The sequence below is a fragment of the Phlebotomus argentipes genome, unplaced genomic scaffold, assembly GCF_947086385.1.
Source record: "Phlebotomus argentipes unplaced genomic scaffold, Phlebotomus argentipes genome assembly contig_15, whole genome shotgun sequence".
Classification (NCBI taxonomy): Eukaryota; Metazoa; Arthropoda; class Insecta; order Diptera; family Psychodidae; genus Phlebotomus; species Phlebotomus argentipes.
Window position 1 is genome coordinate 14,617,359 of NW_026776181.1, and position 21,199 is coordinate 14,638,557.

At 43.4% G+C, this 21,199-nt stretch overlaps 8 protein-coding genes across 9 annotated transcripts; 3 read left to right on the plus strand and 5 right to left on the minus strand.

The window, feature by feature from the left end:
* Nucleotides 1-23: 23 nt before the first annotated feature.
* LOC132261545 (N-acetylneuraminate lyase B-like) lies at nt 24-1,365 on the minus strand. The gene is made up of 3 exons (XM_059760396.1): nt 1,061-1,365; nt 541-932; nt 24-476 (listed from the first exon to the last, which is right to left on the minus strand). The coding sequence occupies exons 1-3, from the start codon at nt 1,132-1,134 to the stop codon at nt 79-81; spliced, it is 864 nt and encodes a 287-aa protein (XP_059616379.1). The 5' UTR covers nt 1,135-1,365; the 3' UTR covers nt 24-78.
* Nucleotides 1,366-1,428: 63 nt separating this feature from the next.
* Nucleotides 1,429-1,838, plus strand: LOC132261964 (small integral membrane protein 4). The gene is made up of 2 exons (XM_059761042.1): nt 1,429-1,657; nt 1,728-1,838. Exons 1-2 carry the CDS (start codon nt 1,504-1,506, stop codon nt 1,808-1,810), a joined length of 237 nt encoding a protein of 78 aa, XP_059617025.1. The 5' UTR covers nt 1,429-1,503; the 3' UTR covers nt 1,811-1,838.
* Nucleotides 1,814-2,241, plus strand: LOC132261965 (ubiquinol-cytochrome-c reductase complex assembly factor 6). Its single transcript, XM_059761043.1, has one exon. The coding sequence runs from the start codon at nt 1,814-1,816 to the stop codon at nt 1,988-1,990; it is 177 nt and encodes a 58-aa protein (XP_059617026.1). The 3' UTR covers nt 1,991-2,241.
* Nucleotides 2,242-2,729: 488 nt separating this feature from the next.
* LOC132261963 (integrator complex subunit 3 homolog) lies at nt 2,730-12,068 on the minus strand. The gene is made up of 9 exons (XM_059761039.1): nt 11,915-12,068; nt 10,880-11,703; nt 8,975-9,797; nt 7,758-8,561; nt 6,828-6,985; nt 6,502-6,646; nt 5,447-5,578; nt 5,176-5,367; nt 2,730-3,743 (listed from the first exon to the last, which is right to left on the minus strand). The coding sequence occupies exons 1-9, from the start codon at nt 11,987-11,989 to the stop codon at nt 3,681-3,683; spliced, it is 3,216 nt and encodes a 1,071-aa protein (XP_059617022.1). The 5' UTR covers nt 11,990-12,068; the 3' UTR covers nt 2,730-3,680.
* Nucleotides 12,069-12,228: 160 nt separating this feature from the next.
* LOC132261981 (histidine triad nucleotide-binding protein 1) lies at nt 12,229-13,060 on the minus strand. Of its 2 annotated transcripts, XM_059761070.1 has the most exons (4): nt 12,990-13,060; nt 12,813-12,864; nt 12,539-12,709; nt 12,229-12,481 (listed from the first exon to the last, which is right to left on the minus strand). In XM_059761070.1, the coding sequence occupies exons 1-4, from the start codon at nt 12,995-12,997 to the stop codon at nt 12,320-12,322; spliced, it is 393 nt and encodes a 130-aa protein (XP_059617053.1). In that variant the 5' UTR covers nt 12,998-13,060; the 3' UTR covers nt 12,229-12,319. The 2 variants fall into 2 exon arrangements, with proteins under 2 accessions (XP_059617053.1, XP_059617052.1); XM_059761069.1 differs by having other exon boundaries at nt 12,813-13,048.
* Nucleotides 13,061-13,130: 70 nt separating this feature from the next.
* LOC132261795 (wee1-like protein kinase) lies at nt 13,131-16,902 on the minus strand. The gene is made up of 7 exons (XM_059760766.1): nt 16,347-16,902; nt 15,480-16,049; nt 15,210-15,419; nt 14,916-14,990; nt 14,446-14,841; nt 14,232-14,374; nt 13,131-14,168 (listed from the first exon to the last, which is right to left on the minus strand). The coding sequence occupies exons 1-7, from the start codon at nt 16,556-16,558 to the stop codon at nt 14,005-14,007; spliced, it is 1,770 nt and encodes a 589-aa protein (XP_059616749.1). The 5' UTR covers nt 16,559-16,902; the 3' UTR covers nt 13,131-14,004.
* A 280-nt stretch (nt 16,903-17,182) lies between these two features.
* On the plus strand, nt 17,183-19,199 carry LOC132262763 (cell cycle checkpoint protein RAD17). The gene is made up of 5 exons (XM_059762172.1): nt 17,183-17,300; nt 17,352-17,923; nt 17,982-18,295; nt 18,353-18,502; nt 18,566-19,199. The coding sequence occupies exons 1-5, from the start codon at nt 17,280-17,282 to the stop codon at nt 19,003-19,005; spliced, it is 1,497 nt and encodes a 498-aa protein (XP_059618155.1). The 5' UTR covers nt 17,183-17,279; the 3' UTR covers nt 19,006-19,199.
* Nucleotides 18,988-21,193, minus strand: LOC132262764 (ADP-ribosylation factor-like protein 6-interacting protein 1). Its single transcript, XM_059762173.1, has 3 exons — nt 20,815-21,193; nt 20,349-20,720; nt 18,988-19,660 (listed from the first exon to the last, which is right to left on the minus strand). The coding sequence occupies exons 1-3, from the start codon at nt 20,848-20,850 to the stop codon at nt 19,463-19,465; spliced, it is 606 nt and encodes a 201-aa protein (XP_059618156.1). The 5' UTR covers nt 20,851-21,193; the 3' UTR covers nt 18,988-19,462.
* Nucleotides 21,194-21,199: the final 6 nt, after the last annotated feature.

Below are 21,199 nucleotides of genomic sequence, written 5' to 3' on the forward strand. Positions count from 1 at the left end.
ATCGTGAGGAAAGACTATATAGATATTTTGTAAAGACTTTATTGCATGTCAGGTGACGGTCAATATATAGACGATTTTTCAAGCAAGAGGAAATCTCACGTTGCCAATATTGGTGTGGAAGACGCGATTGAACTCCTTCTTCATCGACGGAACCCATTCTCCGCCTCCTTCTGCAAGGATTCTGTCCACGACTGCGGACAATTCCTTCTGCTTCTCGCGCGCCTTGAAGACGTCGCCCTTCTTGACTGCGTTGTAGATCTCAATGGCGAGTTCTGGACAGACGTTGAGGATCGTCATGATGCTGGAGTCGAATCCTTGAGCCAGAGCGCCGCACAGGATGGAATCTGCTCCCAGGAAAATGAAGCGATTCTCCGCCAGGCAAGCTGATCCCAAAGCCAAGTCGCCAGAAGTGTATTTAATCCCCACGAAAGTGTCGATTTCCTTCTCGGCCAGGCCCAGAAACTTCGGCATGGAAACTAAGGGAGAAAGAGAATGATTTGAGGACTAATCATCCCTGAAGGAGTCTCTGGAAGTGCTTACGATTGACTCCTGTGTTGACTGGAATGTGGTAGTAGAGGAGCGGAGTCTTGGGACAGTGCGTGGCCACTTTGGCCAGGTACTTCACCAGATCAGGCTCCGTCTTGGGCTTGAAGTACAGCTCCGGGAGACAAAGGACAGCGTCAACGCCCAGCTGATCAGCATGCTTGGCCAATTCTGCCACGTCCACAAAAGGCACTCCGCCGATTTGCAGCATCAGCGTCATTCCGTGCTTCCGGCAAGCCTTCTGCCACTCCTCAGCGGTTGTCTTGCGTTCAGACACGCTCATGGACATTCCCTCGCCAGTGGTTCCGTTGACCAGCACCGCCTGGATTCCTCTCTCTTTCAGCCACTTGGCGTAGGGATCAATCAGCTCGCAATTAACGCTCTGGACACTGAGATGAAAAGCAGGTTTGAGAGGAATTCTTATCGTGAGATAACTCAGATAACAATCTCAGAATAATTTATTGAAGATGAGCATGATTGGAATGATTGGAATGCATTTTGTGGAGGGAAATCTTACGGATCATTCTTGAATGCTGTGAAGACTGGAGCCATGAGGCCACGGAACTTGAAGGAATTGCGGACCAAACTCATTTTCACACTATTTCCACGGTATTTCCAGAAGAAATTGCAAATATGAAGAGGATTGTAGAAAGTTGACTCTTTATCAGTGACAAGACGACACCGCGACTGAAGATACGAAGTTGAGAGAATGTGAACAAGTCTGAGTTGTTTTGATGCTTGAATACTGATAAAAAGCGAATGTGAGAAGAAGAAAATAAATATTTATTTTGAGGAAAATCATGCAGAGGGGAAGTAACGGACAAAATGTTTCAAAATCGAGAAATCTGCAGATTTTTTCACCAAAACATCAACACAACCTCACATTTTGAGGGTCGTGAATTTTACGCAATTCGGGATGAGAATTTCCTTGGATTTCCACCCTGAAATCTTGTGATTTTAATGAAATACCAAAGTCACTCCTTTCGTCGGTGGCTGGACTACTGGCCTGGTAAGAAATTGCTGGGAATCTATCGATTTTTGCCGGCATTCTTCATCTTGGGAGCCGCTCTGGAATTCTCGATGATCAACTGGACGGTCGGCGAGACGAATTTCTGTGAGTTTTCCTGGACAATTTGGTCTCTGGGGAGTAGCTTTATGACTCTTGCTTGTTCTCCACCTGCCAGACAACACTTACAAGAGGCGCCAGGCGAAGAACATCCTCGAGGAGAGACTGCACGCTGAGGAATCCGAGAAGTCCGGGCAGTGAAAAATGCCCGCCGGCGTTTCCTGGGGTCAGTACATAAGATTCTTCGTGGCTGCCATGCTCTCCATGGCCGCCGGTTCCCAGGCTGTCCACATGTACTACAAACCCCTGAAGGATCTGGACGTGTACATCAGCCGGGAACTCGAGCAGGAAAAGAGTTTGAAGAGTGACAAACAAAGTTGAGAATTATTGGAAAATAATTTGCCGGAAATTCACAGGAAGATATTTTAGTCTATTGAGAAAAGCGTGATTTTCCAAAGCATGCCAATAAAGAAATTGGAAAATCTGGCTTTCTATCAAATTCATTCTGTGAATTCAGGCAATTTTTACAAAATCATAGAGTGAAAAATTCAACTATATATGCAATGTACATAGCGACATAGAAATCATTTAGGAAAATAAAGAACAACGGAAGAAAACTACGACATTTTCTAAGATCTGTGAGGAAGTGGGAAAAACAGCACAATCCTTCAATCGTCCTGTGAGATTGCTTTTTTTCTTTCCTCACCACAAACTAACTACGGAAAAACAACCAAACAAAATATATAAAACAACAGATAAAACTAAAGAACTATTAACAAAAGGCGCATTTCGCAGCTGATCTCGGCATCAAAGATCTTTGTGTCTTTTTTGTGGTCTTTTACAATTTCAGTAGCACACCAAAAAAATGCAAAAATGTGTAGAAATTTAACTAGAAAACATGTATTACAAAAGATTTTTTTTTATATATCACATTACGTATACAATTCTGTATCTAATTTTACCTACACAATTTCATCATTATCAATATAATACAAATTAATTTACTGGTTTTCTTGCATATCAGTTTTAAGTAGTTTATTTTTCTTCATTGTTTTCAATTGTGTAAAAACCTATTTTTTTCTTCAAGAGACGCATACACAATAATGTTCAAACTCATTGCTGTTAATTAATCCTTCTTTATTTAATAACATTTCTTGGGTTCACTAACGTTTACAATGTTTCATGATCAGTTTTTTTTTTAATGCATTTTTCCTCTGTTTTTCTTTTCATCTATTTTTCTCGTCATTTTTTTTATCTTCTTCTTCTTTTAATTGTATAAATGCTGGCAGCCTATTAATTTTAAAAATCACGTTGTTCAATTGATAAAATTTCCGGAGATTAGAAAAATTGTGAATTGCTTTGAGTCACTTTTTTGGGGGGAAAAAACATCACGATCTTGCGTCTTTCTCGTGATTTCCCGGCAAAAACCTCTCCAAATTCATCTCCACCATTTCCCTGTCCCAGAGACTGCTTTGCGTGATTTCAAAATATCAAGAGTGTCCAGTAGACAAAGTCCTTCAAATCCGCGCATTTCTCACATCCTCTTCTCACACACACATTTCCAAAAAGGAGAACAAAAAAGAAAAGAAAAAAAAAACATAAAGGAAAGTCGTGTGAATACATCTAATATGTAAAACAACTACAATTAATTCATTATTTACAGGCTCTTCTCATCGTGATTTCTCTTCGTTTTTTTTTATATACTTTTTATGCTAAATAAAAATTACTTTATCACTAAAATTAATCGCAAAAATTATGATAAAAATTGCTAGCAACAGAATTCCATTGTACTACAATTATTTTATTTATCGCAAAATATTTACAAAAGGAAATCAAAAAGTGGGGATTCTTTCTCTCTCTCTCTCTCAAAATGAAACATTTTGCGGGGACACACAGAACTTTCATCGTCTCTTCTCTCGCCTCTTCACTTTACACGGCGCTGTTTCACATGCTGGTAAACCTCCTTCCGCCTCTCCTTTCTCCTCCTCCTCTTCCTCCTCCTCTCCTCGTCGTCGAAATTTACAATTTTCTCATTAAAATAAATAAGTGCCGCCTTGTCCATTCACATGCGTCAATCTGAATCACTTATAGCCTTTTTTCGCCTCTTCGCTGCTTTTGGCTTCGACCACTCGTCCTGCAAAGCGCACAAGAAGGAATGTTATTTCGTCACTTCACAAGAACAAGCACCTTTCTGGCCTGTTCAACTCTATGAATCACTCCTCTTACAAATCCTATTAACTAGAGAGAAATCATTCCGATAACACTTATCAGAATTGAAATATGAAGAAGATGTAAAATTGTAGTGTTAAGAGAAACATTTCCACTCAATTCTAATCATTTTTTGGAAATACAGTAGCAATTTTGACTAGAAAACTACTCTTTCATATGAGTCAAGCATAAAATGCAGTTCAGTCAAAACTAAGCACAAATATTTGGAGCAATTCTCAGGGACACAATTCTCCGTGTTATTTGCTAATCTGACCAACATGTGTTAAACCATTTTGTATCGCCTGAATGTGTAATTTTAACACGACCTCCAGAGGTTGTTTTAAAGAATGTGGAAAGTGTAAAGAGCAAATGAGATCGGAAGGTGCAGAATAACTTGCAAAGATGAATAAATCTGCAATTGTGGCTCTAATATTCAAGCATGAACATGAATTATGTTTGCAATGTATGTCGAATTTCCTATACCAGCCGGCAAAACACCAAGTCCTGCCTAATTGATATCCCTGGAGATATTGTGGCAGGAATGCCACTGTCATGGCGACCTTCTCCTCCTGACGAGAATCTCGCTCTTAGCATTATTTGACGGTAGAGGCAGCACGAGTCAGTCAGTCGATCGTGTGTTGCCGGCAAGAACATATAGCCAACCTTCTATAGTATTTGAAACTTCAACAGTAAATTCTTTTTATCACGAATTTCCTAGTTATGAACTTGAATATTAATAATTTTGATAAATTTCACCATTTTTCCTCTCTTACACATTGTGGAATCGTTTAAAACTCAAAGACATTGTTTTAGCGAGAATAACACGAGCTGTTTTTACATGTTTGAAGTATATAACATGTCTGTGTGTGACTCAGAATTGCTCCAATTATTGGTTACTATAACAATTACAATAATAATAGAATTTTACTAACTTATACTAATAAGATATTGATGCAAAGTTGAATTTGTGTGATAGTTGGAAAATTCCAATTGCATTAAGTTTCAAGTTTGTGACCTAATTCTTCTTCATTCTGTTATAAAAACCATTTGGTCTATCGGATATTGAACAGCATTGAGAGTTCCCAAGAATTCAATATTACTTTGCCACAAACACAAGAACAAATTTCCACAATCTCTCTCTATCTCTCAATGCACTTCTTCATTATTAAGTGAAGCTCAAATTTCGCAGAAACCGCACTGCATCTTTGCAAAAACAACCACAATAAAATCATTAATCACATCAGATGTGTAAAACACACTCTTGAAGGATGAAAATGCCGTAAATCCACACTGGGAAAGCAGTGCCAATTTTTCCTCTCAACATGCGCCACACAAATCTCAACTACCATTGAACTCACCTCACTCGACTCCTCATCACTTGAGATAAAACTAGACAGAGGTTCAATATTCTTCTTGCTGGATGCATTTGATGTGCTGCTGGACTCCTTTTTGCTCGGTGGCTGCTTCCTTCCCCGCCCACTTGCGCCCCTCCGACCCACACCGCTCGTCTCATCCTCCGCCGCCAATGCGAATAAATCACAGTATTGTTTCTATCGGATGGAAGTCATTATGCAAATTAATCAATCTCTTCCATTGAGGAGAGCGCGCGCGAAAGATGTGGTAAATCACCTTTGTGCTGTCACTACTGTGGGAGAACGCCTGCTGCAGAGCACGTTGCATCGCATCCTGCACGTACATGCCCGTTCCTGTGCCATTTCCATGTCTGCAGCTCCGCCGAAAGTGTTCTAAATGACTGAGAAGCTGCGGAAGAGGCAAATAAAGTAAGTCATCAACAAGGGGAAAATAAGCGCATTTTCAGTCAATATTTTACTGACCAAACAACAAAAATACTGACAAAATGTGTCTTTTGAAAACTGACCAAAATGAGTTTTTTTTACTGACTAAACAGCAATTTTACGGAGAAAATATCGACGCGTGAATCGAAAAACTATGAAGTCAATTTTTCATAGTTTACGTTTTCTATATTTTTGGAAAGCTTTTGATCTGTTCTACAACTGAAAAAATTTTGAGATTTGTTTCTTATCTGAACAGAAAAGAAAAATTAACTTATCTAAAAATACGACTGGATATAAATTTATATGTATTTTTATAGTTAACGACGTAGTTTTTTTTAAGAAAATTGTTCCAAAACATAGAATTTTCCTAAAACATTCTCAGATTTTAAATGAATATATTTTTTTCTCTTGAAAACTTTGAAGATTATTTAGAAGTTATTTGGATAAAATGTGCTCGAAAATGATTAAAAATCGACTGTGGAAACTAATATTTTCACTTAATCTTTTAATTTTGTCATATTTTAGTAAAGAAATTTCAATAAAATCAAGAGAAAAATTCAGAAAATAATTTTTAGATGATATTTTGAGGATTTTGAGGTAAATTCGGCAAATTTTAAAGCGATTTTAACATTAAATTTTCAACACTCTTTCTGACTTTCCATAGTTTTCTGTTAACTCGTTGATTTATTTTTCAGTAACTGAGAAATTGAATGATTAACTGAGCAAATTAATTATTTTACTGACCAAAGGATTGAGATTTCCTTTTAGAAACAATAGAAAATCGACATCTTCGTGTCATTCACCCCTTGGAACATGAAGAACCCTTTTGTCCACACATGAAACACCCCGAGAAAACTCCCCCAAATGCTACAAGAGAGTGTCTCTTACCTGCTCAGATGTTGGTGATGTTGTTTGCACTGAATTGTTCTTCAGCGGACGTTTCCGTTTATTTGGTGAACTGTTCGGGTACTTTGATGTCAAGAGACCAGCAATAATTTCCGACAATTTCTCCTCAAACTCCTGACACCAGTACCTGTGAGTGCATCCGAGAAGACAGGGAGGAAAACGCCCCCCAAAAAAGAGGTTATTTATCAAGTACCACAGAATCTCTCCCCCTCTGTTTTCACACCATCCACAAGGAGGAGCGACATAAAACTATCGAACGCCGAGAGCGAGAGAAAGATGTTTACAAGATATAAAAGAAGCACACATACCTTAAAGCTGACGTGACAAATGGATCGCCACGATTTTTAGTCTCTCTACTCAACAGCAATCGCACGAGCTCCGCATTGGGCTTCTCACTCTTCAGCAGCATCAGCATGTACGTCAGAGCCTCGGCGTGATTCGATGACTCCAGCTCTGGCAGAATGTCCTGCAGAAATTCATTGGGAAGCAATATAATCACACACACATTCCGTGTTAAATTGCCTGTGGCATCGCATTTCAATGAATTCCCTATTATTTACTATTGTCATACAAGACACTTTTGTACACTCGTCAAGAGTATTTCAAGAACCCCACAAACATATATTTGCTTTGGATCTGCGCTATTTTGCAACAGCACCACATCGCAACGTCACAATCACTAGCAAAAAGCTCCTCTGGACAAGTGCCAAGTGCTCATAATTTTCCATCCACGAACTGCTAATCATATCGTGTTAAATTGCCTTCAATTGTTGATTGATTTACGAGCAAATATTTACCAATCCTCTGTAAACAATTTTTATTTACAAAAAAATATTCCAATTATACCTTCGTCAAGGCGAAAAAATTCTCCACAATTTTCTCTCCTCTTCCCATTCTCACCCTTTCTTCCTGTTGCTGAACTTTGTGCTAAATTAATTAAGGATGGCAACATTTCTGTGTTTCACTCAAGATGCTCTATGTATATTAGGGAATAATAGTGTCTTTCGCAAACCCTTACGATGAGGGCAAAGAAGGGGAGGAAAAAAAAACTAGGACAAACTGTGTTGGGGGTAAAAGTTTGAGGGAAGTTGTGAGAATATATTGTATAACATCAAGAAGGCAAATTCCTTGGGGGAATCTTCTCCATTTCTCTCTCCCACCCTTTGTCCCTCTTCTCAGGGTGGATATATTTAATTGTCTGCACAGACTTTGACTCTGTCTCTTTAATGCACACTCACCTGGAGAAATTCAATGGGAACGTCGTGAGCCTGCAGCAATTGCCACAGACAGAATTGCTCAAATGTCTCATAACTGAGACTGTCACGCACGCAGTCAATCACGCCATCATTCTTGAATATCACCAACTTTCCCTGCGTCACACAGTAAATAAGATCTCTCAGATTCTTCGCGTCAATACTTCCCACCAGCGTTCTCAGCACATCACAATTGTTTATCATGCTACTCTTGAACTCCCTATAAATGTCCGGCAGCAGCCAGAGGAAGAAGTGTGGACTCTCCCTCTCCATCTGCGTCAAATCCCTCGCCAGACATCCCTCAACACTCTGGCCCACGGAATCACACACATTTCTGTACACATTCGTCTTGAACACCACATTTGGATTCTTTCGCGACTGCAGCTTCGTGTGCACTTTCAAGAAGTAGAGAATGAGAAAACCCGCACTCGGTATTCGATTGTACACGGCCACCAATAGATTCGTTATGCACTTCCGACACTTCTCCTCGTGCTGATAGAATATCTTGCACAGCGCAAAGATCGCGTGCTCTATGCTCTCCGCCAGCTTCTCATCGTGCTTCGAGTCGGGAAAGACATTTGGCTTCGGCAGCGTACTCTTCAGGATATTCACCACATTGTTCGCCACATAAGTCTCCTGTTCCCCATCCAGAGATGAACACGATCGAAAGTCCAGCAGGAAACTCTCAAAGTCATCATACGATTTTGACGACATGAAAGTGTCAAATGAACTCGCAATTGATGATGGAAGGTCAACTTTATCCGGTGCTGGTTTCTCTTTTAAGCGCACCTGCAAAGAATGCAAAATAAAAACACATTGAGTAAATATTTCAATGCACAAATTGACTAAAATATCGATTAATTTGCGGCTAAAGCCGCTTACGCTAATATTCTATGTTCAAGAAATGTTAGAAAGACATTAGTTTGCTGTTTAATTTGGTCTCTAAATTGATACAAATTAGTGAAATAGATTTATTTACAGCTTAAACAGCAGCATTTGTGCTCTCAAATGCATTTTGGCACGTTTTTACGCTGTTATTTTACGTGAAAAGTCATCTAAACAACAATTTTTATCAGAATATTGATAAAAGTTTGATAAAAGTCGTCTCTTAAATCGCATTTTCTCACTAATTGCAATCTCAGTCGTGATTTTGCGTGCATCGATTTCGTGCTAAACGGGCTTATCAACGCTGCTCAACTCACCTTTGATAGTGGCAAATCGTCATCGTCATCGGTCAAGTCCTCCGTCTTCACGCCAGCCGCGTCCTCGTCGTCGTCACTGAACTCCACCTCATTTTCACCGGCATCGCCGTCATTCTGCTCATTGGCGGTCGTCGTGGCGTTTGTCACGGTCTGCGGATGCGGCCTCAGCTCGCCCGGCTGCCGATTGAATACTTTGTCGTCACTGTTGAAGTTGTTGTGCACACCCGGCGCGCCGAGGCGCTCGTCCATGATATAGAGATTTGTACGGTCATCACTAGCCATCTGATTGGCATCAACTGGATTTGGTCCGCTGCAGAACTCACGAAAGTTCTCCCTAATCATCTGCTTCAGCTCACGATCCAACTTGGGCGACTCAAACAGTGGATACAGATTCGGTATCACCTGCTTCTCCAGGATCTTCCGCAGCGAATTGTACACACCCATGCGAATCTTATCCTCACTCTTGGGATAGAAGTTCTTCATGATGCGACAGAGGAAGTCCAGCAGTGTGCTGCTCACCAGCGGATGATTCCGTATGGAATGATACATCACCAGAATGCCCGGCTCAACATTCATGATGTTGTCCTTCATGGGATCGAAGAAGAGCCAGTCGTAGAACAGCGCCAGCTTGGCATTCGCCAGCGCCGTTGGATTTGTGCACGACGTCAGCAGCCAGCCGATGATGGCCCAGCGCGGAATTATGTCTGAGCAGAGCATATCGTTGGTCGGGTGGATTGCATTTATGATGAACCTTATCAAGTCCGACCGCAAGCTGTGAGATTCTGGCGTGGTGAAGTATTTATCTTGAAACCAGTCTTGGTATCTGCAAAACAGACAACAAAACATCACAATTACGACACTCAGAGCAGAATGGGACGTAAAACAGGGATTTTTCAACTACTTTTCGGCATTAAATCAAGCATTTCGGAGCTTTATTAGTAAGAAAACATAGAATTTCAGACTAAAATCAAGTTTGAAAAGGACATTTTTGAGGTTTTCTGCGCAGAAAAAGCTCCCAAAGTCTTGAATCTCTTGAATTCTTGCCAAAGTTTATCAATTTTCCATTTTTCTCAGTGTATCAATAAAACGTGTCACGCTTTTTCGGCAACAAACACCGCACAAACAACACAAACGCATTGAATAAACACACAGCTTCACCCTCTCGAGTGGCAAAATGCATCTTATCGCCATCATCCGCAACTCAATTGGATGCCAACAATGGAGTCTTTAATCTTATCGGTCACGCATTAGCAGATTTATTCCCCTTCGCAGTGTGATAATGGGACAATTAAAAAGAGGGGTAATTGAACGACATGCCCTAAAAGTGAGATTTCTCCCCGAGATTCGACTCTCATTTGCAGCGATAAGAAGACGGCCTTTTCGCAAAGCCGGGCGTTTGCATACTAAATAAGTCAAACCCGGCAAAAAAGAGACAAGAAAACGTCAAACACCGTAAAAAGCTCTCAACTCTCGACAAGTAATGCGCTATCTCACGACCCATATTCAATCATTCTCAGGTTTTCTCTGTAAAGTTTAACTGTTGCAATTCAGCAGTGATTTAGATTGGCTCACGCAAGTAGATAAGATTACAAGACTAATTAATTTGTATGTAATTTTGCAGAGAGAGAGAGAGAGAGAGAGAGACAAATCATTGCCATCTTGCAATAAAGTCACAATGTCCTTAAATTGAAAGTAATTTGCTGAATGCGATAAGGACTGTTTTCGGTTTATCACCCGTAAATTGTGCTTGGCTTTATTGCTTTCTGATAACGTCACACGTCACAAATTTATAGTTGAGGAATTGTTGGTGTAAAGACACCCCAAAATGTCCTCAACATTAAGACAGGATTAATTGAAGGGTTGAATTTGCATTGACAGATGGAAAACAGGAGATTTCTGACTCACCTTTTGTGATTCCCAAACTTGACGCTGCTGGTGAGGAAGTGCAGCTTGCGCTCGATTTCCGGCGTGAGGCGCGACTGCAGGAAGCGCCGGCTGGTGCGCGTCTGCAGGATCTGCCAGACGCCCGTGAAGGAGGCGCACAGCGACTTTGGATTGAGAAAGATGTCCTTCCACAGTTGATCGAACTCCGGGATGCGCGCCACATTCTGCAGCAGCCGCACAAAGTCCCGCCCGAGCGGGATGACGTCCGCGAAGCGGTCTCGGATCAGCGACACCACGAACTTCACCTCCTTGGAGCGCAGCGCGTTGAGATGTGGGCTGGTGTGGTCCTCGATGAGGCGCACGTAGGTGTACACGACGGTGCCGACGAGGAAGGGCGTCTTCTCCAGCCACTGGCGGTGGTCGATGAAGATGTCCAGCAGCCCCTCGACGAGCAGCAGATTGCGCGGCGAGACGTCGCCGCCGCTCGCCTGGCGCAGCATGTTCCAGATGATCTGGTCCACGTTCAGCACGGCGTTCTTCACGAACTCGCGCACCAGCCACAGCAGCTGCTTGCGCGCCGTGTCCGTCATCTTGGGATACTTGTCCGCCACCAGCATGGAGACGTTGGTCGTGGCGAAGGCCAGGCCGTCGCGGGAGAGCAGCGTGAGGTCGCGGTACGTCTTGGCGGCCTGCGGCGGCTCCGTGAGGATGGTGTAGATCATGCCCAGCGACACGTCCTCGTGCTGCTTGTCCTTGCTCATGGCGGTGGCCAGAAGGTCGTGCAGCTCCTTGTCGCTCAGTCCTGCGGTCATGGGCACGAAGTTCTGGTGAGCCCTCTCGAAGCGCTGCAAGCGGGAAAAAAACGCCAGTTAGACACGCTCTCGCGGCGTCCGGGAGTCCCCGTGGGGGAATTTAAAAGGCCGGGGACATTGACAACAGAGCGCGTTGTCAAAAGGCAAACACACACAGTGAAAAAAGAATAACATAAAAAACAAAAATGGCTACTGCGAGATTAGGGCCACACCACAGATTTCACGCCCACTTTTCACTGCCTACCTCCTCGAAATCGTCCCGCAGATCGACCGCAGACAGTGCGAATAGCTTTGATGACTGTGTTTTACACGTTTCCATTTTGATTTACTTAATTCTTGAGGCGATTTTCTGCGTCCACATACGGAGAGGACAGCATATCGACGAAAAAGTCGTCACGATCAGTGATGCCAGCGCACCTGGCGACATTTGCTCCACATTCTCCCGCCAGAAGTCTGCAGATGCGACACTTCTGCAGACTAAAAACGTCGCTCCCAGCGAGTCCATAGGAAAAGCGTCAAGCAAGTGGAAACAGCGAGGAATTGTCCATGGAAACATCCTTCTGTACCTTTTCCTGCATGTTTTATTGAATTCCCTTTTAAATGCCCTCGATAGTCGTCATCTAAGACACTGCCTAATGACTCAGATGCCTTATCCTGGAGGCCAGGTGAGCTGACGTCCGCCCAAGACGTGCAAATGCAGATGATAGACGCTCTGGCATCCCTCAGCGCCGTTGTTCACCACCAGACGGAAGCCATTCGGAGCCCTATTCTTGCCCAGAGTCCCTGCAACCTGCATCAAGTGGCCCAGGATCTGAAATCAAAGCCACAATCAGCCAAAGAAGCCGTGAATGTCGAGACAAACTCTCACATCTTTATCAGACTCTTGAGCATTCTCCAGCATGGCGATCCGGCGCTTGGGAATCACGAGGAAATGCACGGGCGCTTGAGGAGCGATATCATTGAAGGCCAGGCACTGATCATCTTCGAAAATCACATCAGCCGGAATCTCCTTGCTGATGATTTTATCAAATATCGTGGGCTGAAAGAGAGAGACAGAATTCAGAGTGGAAAGTTCATACGAAAGTCCTTTGGACGGATTGCTTGCACTTCTCGGGAATTCCCGGGAAGTGGGGCTCAATTACCTGTCCCGATGCTCCGGCGGCAGCAGCATCGCGAGCCTTCTGCGCCTCGTCGCTGAAAGAGCGAGAAAACAGTGTGGTTTTACTTGCTGTAGCGCTTCTAAGGAAAGCTGGCTTGCTGATTGTGCGGAAAGTGTGCAAAATCGACATGATTTTCACGATAAAATAATATATTATTACTTTGACATGATGTTTCTCCGGTCGGCCGACAAGCGAGACTGCCTCAATGGTGGCCAGAGGGCACTGCGCGCCACGAAAGAGGTGTGAAATCTACAGGGAGAAATTCAAACGATGAAGAAGTCAACGAACATTTTTCTTCTTTTGAGCACTTTTTTATTAATTACATTATCATTCCTTATCCAAAACTATTAATGGTAAATAAAATATTTTACTGTTGAATTTAACGTAGGATTTTCATCAATCAGGTTAAAATTTTTTGCAACACTTTGTCTGATAAAAGAAAGCATTTGAGTTATTGTTATGATTTTTTTTTGTTTCTTAGTCTGAGATTCCGAAATGGAAGTATTAAAAATGCTTCTGTCATTCTTTCGTTTTAGCAAGCCTTAAAATAAATCTTAAAACTATACAATCTATACAGAATTCTAATCGCCATCACAAGTAAAATAGTGCAGTATCATGAATAAATTCATACCACAATGATTATTTCTCATTTGAATCTTAAATGGTTAGAGAAGCAAATTTCAAACATAAAAAAAAGAACGATGAACTTTTTCTGCTTACAAAGAATAAAAATACAGCATAAAAGCAAGAATAATAAAAGTAATTTCGTATCTGTTTTCTTGTCATATTCCAGAAAGATTTCACAATTCATAATATTTAGAAATTTCCTCTTTCCAATTAAACTTCTACAAAAGTGTGTAAATTTGAGAAGCAAACTTAAGAAATATATTGAATGATTTACAGAAAAAAGGAGATTTTTGGCCCATAAATTCACTGATAGCCAAATTTTAGACAGAATTTCTTCTTTTTCTTCACCCTTCCCAAAAGCACACATTCTTGGCCATTTCATGATTTCTCTTCCATGCTCAGTAACAATAATTTTCATCAATGATTGATGATTCAAATTGTCTCCCAGTCAAAAATAAATCCAAAAACGCTGTTTCTTCAATGCCTTAAAAAGTTAAATATGTAAAGACAGAGAGAGAGAGCACTTAAATTGGCTCCTCCTGTAGCTCTAGAAATCGATAATATTCTTATTCCTGTCGCGAAAATTTCGGGCACTTTTCCTCACAGACGAAATCCTCTTATTTTTCGAGTAAGACCGCAATTGTCTATCACATTTGAATGGTGAAGCATTACTCTTCATCCTCTTTGAAACTGGAAGAACGGAAATTGTGTCTGAAAAGAAAACAGAGAATGTTTTATAATTGATGTTAAATTGTAGGAGGAAAAATTACTCACTTGGCGTCTTGGACATTTCGTAGGACTTGAGAATCCTCTTGGTCTCCTTCAATTCCTTCATCAGCAGCTCATTCTTTTGCCTCTCCATCGACAATTCCATCGAGAGTTGCGCCTTCGACTTTGTGTCCGTCAAGCAAAGAAGCCTTAAAGCAAAAGAACATGAATTAGATTTATTTGTTCATTAATAAACCTGCAATTAAGCGATGAAACTCACGGATGATTGAAGATGGAGTTGGGCGATGGTCGCTGCTTTGGGTCCGGATGCGTCATGAGCTTGATCAGGTTGTTGAACTCACTGCTGAGGCCTGGCAATTCTGGGATGTTTCCGTCGCGCAGCCGATGCCATTCGGGGCCATTCTTGGGCAGCGGACCGCCACCGCCCGCCTCGTACAGCGTGATGCCCAGCGAAAAGATGTCCGCCTTGGGCAGCTGCGTGAAGTCATCGAGCAGAATCTCAGCCGGCAGATATCGACAGTCGCCCTCCTCCACTTGCGGATCCATCACGGACGTCACGTGGCCCAGATCACCAATCTTGTACGTTATCACATCGCGCTCCGTCTCGTCGATGATGTCCTCGAAGCCATCGTCGGGATTCTCGACTGCCGTGAGTCTGCAGAAGAGAGATAATTTGAGTGGTGAAAATGTGCCACTAAATTCCCTAAAAAGTGATCCACAAAACCATACCTTTGAGGCGCTTTCGTCAGGAAGATATTTCCTGCTTTGAGGTCCATGTGAACCAGATCGCTGGAGTGAATGTATCTGCAGAAGAAGAGAGGATTTATTGAGCATATTTAGAGAACAAAAGCACTAAAGAGCGAGAACAAATGTGTTGATTTGCCTGCAAACTCTTGGCTTGTGTCTACCTGAGTGTCTCATAAACTGAACTATTCGGGCTATTCAGGCCAATAAATTGGGAATTAGACTCAAAAATGTCTTTTCAGAGCACTCATTCCAACTCTTCTCTAACATCAATCTCACCTCAATCCCTCTGTTATGTGAATTAGAAGTATTCGCAGCTCGGATTCATTGAGATGCCTCGTTTGCAGGAGCGACTGAAGACTTCCTCCGTTGCAGTACTCGTTCTGGATGAGCATGTGGTTATTTTCAGCCCACGCTGAATAATATCGCACCACGTTGTCGTGTTTCCCCAGCACAGCATGGGCCCAGACTTCATTCAGTGCGATTCGCCTGCAATTCAATGTCAAATTAGGGAGATTCTCACCCACAATCTCAGCTTTGTTAACTCACTCGCTGACACTGCCTTCGATGGGCTTCTTGCTCTTCTTGATCGCATAGATGCAGCCATCGAGTCTGTTGAGGCACTTGAAGACGTGGCCGAACTCGCCGGCGCCGATCAGCGACAGCTGCACGAATTCCCTCTCGTAGCGACTGATGTTGGTGTCCTGCAGGGCGAGACGCTTCGGCGCCTGCCTCATCTCGTAGCTGTCGTCGTCGGAGAAGCGCCCGCCGTCGCAGCCCAGTCGCGGCGGCAGCGAGTGGTTGTGATTCTCCGACAGCTCGAAGCGCGTCCGCTTCTTCGTCTTCATCAGCATGCCGTCCGGCGTGAAGGGATTGATGTTGGCGCTGGGGCGCTTCTGGTCGAAGCTGAGATTGTGCAGGTGCAGCGGCATCACGCGTGGCCTCACGCGATCGAGCTGCAGAGGCGTGGAGGAGGAATGGTAATCAATGGGGCGCGCCAGGACGTCCATGAAGTCCGCTTCGCCTCGCGATCTGTCCGGATCCTTGGCGGCGTTCCGCGCCTCGCTCACCGACAGCTTCTTCAGGATGGTCTTGGGCGTCGCTGGCGTGTCGAAGAGCCTGGAGAGAAAAAGGGTGTGAAAACCTTCCTGATAAGCCTGACCATTTAAATCCTCCAAGACAGTTTTAAAGGTCTGCGCTTAATGACCTTTCGGCCTCTCTCTCGGACGGCAATTTTCTACCTCTCAGCGTACTTTGCCGATTGTTTATGTTATGCGCTATCTCTAAAATTTAAAGAGCCCCACAAAAATACCTCCGAGACTCACGAAGTGCCATTTAAAGAACACCAACTGAACATTTTTTTTCCCCTCGAATTGATGCAAAACAAAACTTCAGCACGCTGCGATCAATACAAACCTCAGAGCTCGCACTTTGCGATACGGCGGCGACATGGAGACGTCCTTCTTGGGACTGAGGATGAGGTTGGACTGCGAAATGTTATTCCCCGACTCCGGGGAGCTGCCGAAGAAGAGCTTGCGGGGATGCGGCATTCGGTCCGGAGTCAAGTCTGCACTGGAATTCATGTCCGGCGACGTATCAACTCCGCTGCTCTCTGTGCAAATTTCCATCGCTTCTCAGGGGAAATTCACGCTTTCCTCCACTGTCAGCACTATGACACCATAAAGACTGCGTCCCCCACAATCACTCCCGGTCACTTTTCACTCTTTTCACGCAATTATTGGGGAATCTCAGGGAAATTGCTGTTGCGTCTCTCAGACGTGGTCAGAGGCAAGCATAAACAAAAAGTCTCAAAATTCACTCTTTCACGCACAATTCATGCAAATTTCACCGTAAGTCCATCGACAGTGCACTCAGAAAGACTCTTAGATTGCTTTCAGGCAGTTTCAAGTGCAATTACACGAAGAATAAGCAGTTGATTCACAGAAAAACTACACACGAAAGCCACAAAGTCCAAGTGACGCTTTTCTTTTTCGCTTCGGTGTCAGTCTTCAAGGTTGCCAACTGTCGACTGAGCAAATTGAGCAACTGGAATAGAATTCACGCCGAGAGTAGATTTTATCGCATTTCGCATCATTTTATCCATGAATTTCGTTCTTTATGCGTGTAATTTGAGGAATTGATTGTGAAATACTTTCTAATTGCTGTATTTAAGGCTCTGGAGGTGTGTATATCGCGTGTTATACAAGTGTATAACACGCCTTCGCCGAACGACGCCGGCGTTCGCCACATTCATATTGTGGCCGTTTGAGGGCGAACTGACGTTTGATTTGTTGTTTTGGTTTTGCTTAGTCAAAATTCTTCAAAATCTCACCAAATCCATGAAATAAGATGTCTAAAACATCCTCAGGGGTATGATAGACGTTCTCTAGAAGTTCTTCGTTCATGATAATCCTATTTTAGGCAATAACTTTGGCTCTGAGAGATATTCAATCCGGTCGGAATGTCAGTGAAGGGGTGAAAAAGACCTCCAGGATCTCTAGGAAGAGATCTTCCTGTGATGGCGAGGAATCAGTAGATGTGTCGGCGCCTAAGAAGTCTCTCTCGGAGGATTGGTTGAAGATCTTCGCTCCCAAGAAGGTGGAAGAACTCGCGGTTCATCCGAACAAGATTCAAGACGTGAAACAGTGGCTGGAGAGTTATGAGAAGAACGCCGTTCGGAAGCGGAATCCCATCGTTTTGCTGACCGGGCCGGCGGGATGCGGCAAGACGGCGACTGTGAAGTGTCTGGCGGAGGAGAAGGTCTACGAATTGTGCGAATGGGTGACGCCAGTGGATTCTTGCAAGCAATTCCGGAACGCAGACGACGAGGGAATGCAGATTGAGGAGTCACAGGCTGAGAAGTTCAGGGAGTTCCTCTTCAAAGCGTCCCGGTACAAGTCTCTGTTCGCGAAGACCAACAAGAGGATGCTTTTGGTGGAGGATTTCCCGAATTACATCCTGAGAGATCATCAGATGTTCACAGATCTTCTCAAGTATGAAATTTTAGCATCAGTTTGAGGATGAAAATCTGTGATTTGTTTCATTTTCCAGGTCATGGGAAATTTATGGAAGGTGTCCGCTTGTCTTTGTGGTCACAGAGACTAAAAGTAAGAAGTTGAATCTGTCTTTCAACCTCTTCCCGGACTCGCTGAAGAGTCAATTCAACATTCAACACATCAGCTTCAATCCAATCTCTGTGACACTGATGAAGAAGGCTCTCCAGAGAATCACGAAAGCCCTGAATCACGAGCCTTACTCTCAGGTTTACAAGCAATCCTCGCAGGAAGTTGTAGACAGCTTGATTACCTCAGCGATGGGCGACATTCGAAACGCGATCCTCAATCTGCAGTTTGTCTCACAGAAAGGTAGATGAATTGTGGAGTTAATGGGCTTTTTTCCTTCTCTAATCGACGTCTTTTCAGATGCCAAGGTGAAGATCAACATTGAGCAGCAGGGAAGTCGGAAAAAGGGCAAAGGAAAGTCTTCAGGAGCGAACAAGAGGCTGAAAACTGTGGGCAGGGATGAAACTATCACTCTCATGCATGCTCTGGGAAGAGTTTTCAATCCCAAATGTAAGATTCTGGCTCACTTCTAGTAATTCTTCATGAGTTTAGCACGTGAATCTCTCTTTGCAGATGAGAATTCGAAGCTATCTCACAATCCTGAGAAGCTCTGCGATGACTTCGAGACTCAGCCACACAACTTCTTAGCCTTCCTCCACGCGAACTATCTTCAGCACGTTTCCAGCCTCAATGATTGCTCCAGCATCGCGGAGAATCTCAGCTTCAGCGAGTTCCTGAGTCGCGAGTGGAGATCCGACGAGATTCCAGTCACTGCGCTGCTCGTGGCGATCAGAGGAACGATGGCGCTCAATGCGAAGCCCAGCACCGGATGGATTCCCACCAAAGGGCCGCGGAAGCTGCCGCAGATCAGCAGTCATGAGCAGCACGAGGAGATCTTCCGGCTGGGCTACGAGGGCTTCCATTCCATCGAGACCGCGGCGACGGATCTGATCCAGTACGCGAAGATGATCGGCAAGGAGGAGGAGAAGCGCGAGAATTGTGATGAAACGTGAGAAGTTGAATTTTATTTTTATGGGAGGATGGATTTTAACATTTTGGTATACATTAATGGCAATGCGATTTCATACCTCACTAAATCATATTACTTAATAGTTAATATCAATAATTTGTCACACGCACTGGAACTCAGTTTGATTCAACAGATTGTGAATTGCCTCAGAAATTGACTCACAGAGAATAATAATAAAGAAATGCGGAAGAGAAACTCAGTATTTACACAAGCCTTAAACATTTAGGGTTCACTAAACAATTACAATGTCAGCTGAAATCTCTTTGCGACAGTTTAAATTTTTGGGAATTTTCTTTATAGCTTCTGAACGCGCCGCGTGAAGTCCTTACGATTTCCTTTGATAAATTTACGTGAATCCTAAGATGAAAAACACCTCAATTTACGACGATAAATTGTGACACTTGGACTATGGAATACTTGTGAAGATGCGCGCAAAATGCTTAGTCGGTCTTGGCGGCCGGCGCGGCGGAGCAGAAGACGCCGCCAACGACGTCCTTCACCTTGGCGATCACGCCGATCTTGCACAGGCCCGGATAGTAGACGACGAAGAGCGCGCACAAGTAAGTAAGCACCAGATTGTCGATGGTGGAGCCGATCCAGGCCAGGAGCAGCAGGAAAGCGCTCACGCTCACGAGGAACTGCAAGAGGAGAAGTGTTGGAATCAATTTCTCAAGCCTTAAAGCAATTTTTCACATTCTTCAGTTTATTGCTTGTTTTCTTTCAATTTGAAGTTATTCTTGTGACAAAAACTATTGAATTTCATCTGAAGAAGAGTTAGAAGAGAAGAAAAAGCTTTAATTAAGAGTGAAATTAAGTTTTTGAAAGGCCTAAAGTGCTTGAAGATTCAAAAATGTCATTTATAAAGGATTTATTGACCAAAAGTCTACTTTATTATCTTGATTTTATATCGAAAAATCACCGAAATAACCAAGTTTCTTTAAGGAAAACATTTTAAATGTCTCTTATCAGAATTCTGTGGCTCAAAACAGGATCTTTAAACGTTATTATTGGCCTTATTGGCGTTCAATCACCGAAAAAGGGCAAAAATACCAATTTGAAGAAGAATCTTATTGCAAGAAAATCTCATTTCTTAACTAATTTTCTTCATGATTCTTGTTTTAATACCTTTTCTGGAAAATTTGCCAATAAATTCAAAACCAGAGATATTTTGTGATCTTGAATTGTGAATATTAAGATACTTTTCGTGATCTTTTCACGGGTCGAAAAGTGATCTCAGAGGCTTTTTCAAGCGATAACGCGCGCTCTGGAGTAACGGTCAGGGGATTACAACTGTTCTTCCTCACTTTGTCAGCCTGGACAACTCACCAGCATGGACTTCTTCTCTTTGGTGACGATGAGGAAGTGGAGGAAGCCGCAGAGGCATTGCTTGGCGCCGAAGATGCTGACGCAGATCTCCTCGAACTCCTTCTCTTGCACGCCCGTCCACTTGTCCGGCTTGAACACGAGCTTGCCCACGATGGGATAGAGGTAGTCGCCGAGCGTGAGGCAGAGCAGCGTGAGCGAGATCTGCGTGAGCGCCGAGAGATCGAGGTACCAGAGGAAGAGGAAGTGCATCGTGACGGCGGCGAAGATCACGGCCGGATAGAAGGCCTTCTCCCACGTGAGGATCTTGCTGGCGTGCAGGATGACCTCACGCCAGTCCTCCAGGTCGTGCTTCAGCTTGTTCAGCTGCTTCTTCTGCTTCCGGGCGGAGGCGCAGAAAATCGATAACGAGAGTGCAATTTGTTGATAATGCAAAGGGCGGAGAAAGAGTGCGCAATTGGCGAATTACCTGATCAGTTGGCCCAAAATTCAGTAGACTCGTCATCTTTGGTCTTTCCTCCGCTTCACTGTTGCCTTTGGTCGCGCTGAGGAGCTTCCTGATGTGGTTTTGAGGTGAGAAATCGCCTTCAAAATGCGTTTTGTTTACACTCTCGACTGAGTTTCTTCCTTGTCGCAGAGAAAAGTTTCCGTTGTGGCGACTTGCGCTGCAGTTTCAGGGATTTTCCTGATGAATCAGCAATCTTTTCTGCCCTTACGGATTGTGAGTGAAGCTTAGATTTTCCTAATCTTGCCTGAATTTCTGGTGTAAGCGAAGGAATTATCTGTGCATCAATTTTCTCAACTTCTTTAGTGGAGTTTCCGAAGACTCGTGTGATGAATCAATTACAGTATCT

Coding starts and splice junctions, on each gene's coding strand:
- LOC132261963 (XM_059761039.1), bottom strand. CDS start 11,989: ATGGAAACGTGTAAAACACAGTCATCAAAGCTATTCGCACTGTCTGCG. Junction 6,986..7,757: donor TTCCCATTGAATTTCTCCAG/GTGAGTGTGCAT, acceptor GAATTTCTGCAG/GACATTCTGCCAGAGCTGGA. Junction 5,579..6,501: donor CATCACCAACATCTGAGCAG/GTAAGAGACACT, acceptor CCTCTTCCGCAG/CTTCTCAGTCATTTAGAACA.
- LOC132262763 (XM_059762172.1), top strand. CDS start 17,280: ATGTCTAAAACATCCTCAGGG. Junction 17,924..17,981: donor ATGTTCACAGATCTTCTCAA/GTATGAAATTTT, acceptor TTCATTTTCCAG/GTCATGGGAAATTTATGGAA. Junction 18,503..18,565: donor AAGAGTTTTCAATCCCAAAT/GTAAGATTCTGG, acceptor CTCTCTTTGCAG/ATGAGAATTCGAAGCTATCT.
- LOC132262764 (XM_059762173.1), bottom strand. CDS start 20,850: ATGACGAGTCTACTGAATTTTGGGCCAACTGATCAG. Junction 20,721..20,814: donor ATTTTGGGCCAACTGATCAG/GTAATTCGCCAA, acceptor GCCCGGAAGCAG/AAGAAGCAGCTGAACAAGCT. Junction 19,661..20,348: donor AAGAGAAGAAGTCCATGCTG/GTGAGTTGTCCA, acceptor CTCCTCTTGCAG/TTCCTCGTGAGCGTGAGCGC.
- LOC132261795 (XM_059760766.1), bottom strand. CDS start 16,558: ATGGAAATTTGCACAGAGAGCAGCGGAGTTGATACGTCGCCGGACATG. Junction 14,375..14,445: donor AACTCCATCTTCAATCATCC/GTGAGTTTCATC, acceptor TTTTGCTTTAAG/GCTTCTTTGCTTGACGGACA. Junction 14,169..14,231: donor CGAAATGTCCAAGACGCCAA/GTGAGTAATTTT, acceptor TTTTCTTTTCAG/ACACAATTTCCGTTCTTCCA.
- LOC132261545 (XM_059760396.1), bottom strand. CDS start 1,134: ATGAGTTTGGTCCGCAATTCCTTCAAGTTCCGTGGCCTCATGGCTCCA. Junction 933..1,060: donor ACAGCATTCAAGAATGATCC/GTAAGATTTCCC, acceptor TTTTCATCTCAG/TGTCCAGAGCGTTAATTGCG. Junction 477..540: donor AGTCAACACAGGAGTCAATC/GTAAGCACTTCC, acceptor TTTCTCCCTTAG/TTTCCATGCCGAAGTTTCTG.
- LOC132261981 (XM_059761069.1), bottom strand. CDS start 12,959: ATGTCGATTTTGCACACTTTCCGCACAATCAGCAAGCCAGCTTTCCTT. Junction 12,710..12,812: donor CCGCCGGAGCATCGGGACAG/GTAATTGAGCCC, acceptor TCTCTCTTTCAG/CCCACGATATTTGATAAAAT. Junction 12,482..12,538: donor CTCAAGAGTCTGATAAAGAT/GTGAGAGTTTGT, acceptor CTTTGATTTCAG/ATCCTGGGCCACTTGATGCA.
- LOC132261964 (XM_059761042.1), top strand. CDS start 1,504: ATGAAATACCAAAGTCACTCCTTTCGTCGGTGGCTGGACTACTGGCCT. Junction 1,658..1,727: donor GGTCGGCGAGACGAATTTCT/GTGAGTTTTCCT, acceptor TCCACCTGCCAG/ACAACACTTACAAGAGGCGC.
- LOC132261965 (XM_059761043.1), top strand. CDS start 1,814: ATGCCCGCCGGCGTTTCCTGGGGTCAGTACATAAGATTCTTCGTGGCT.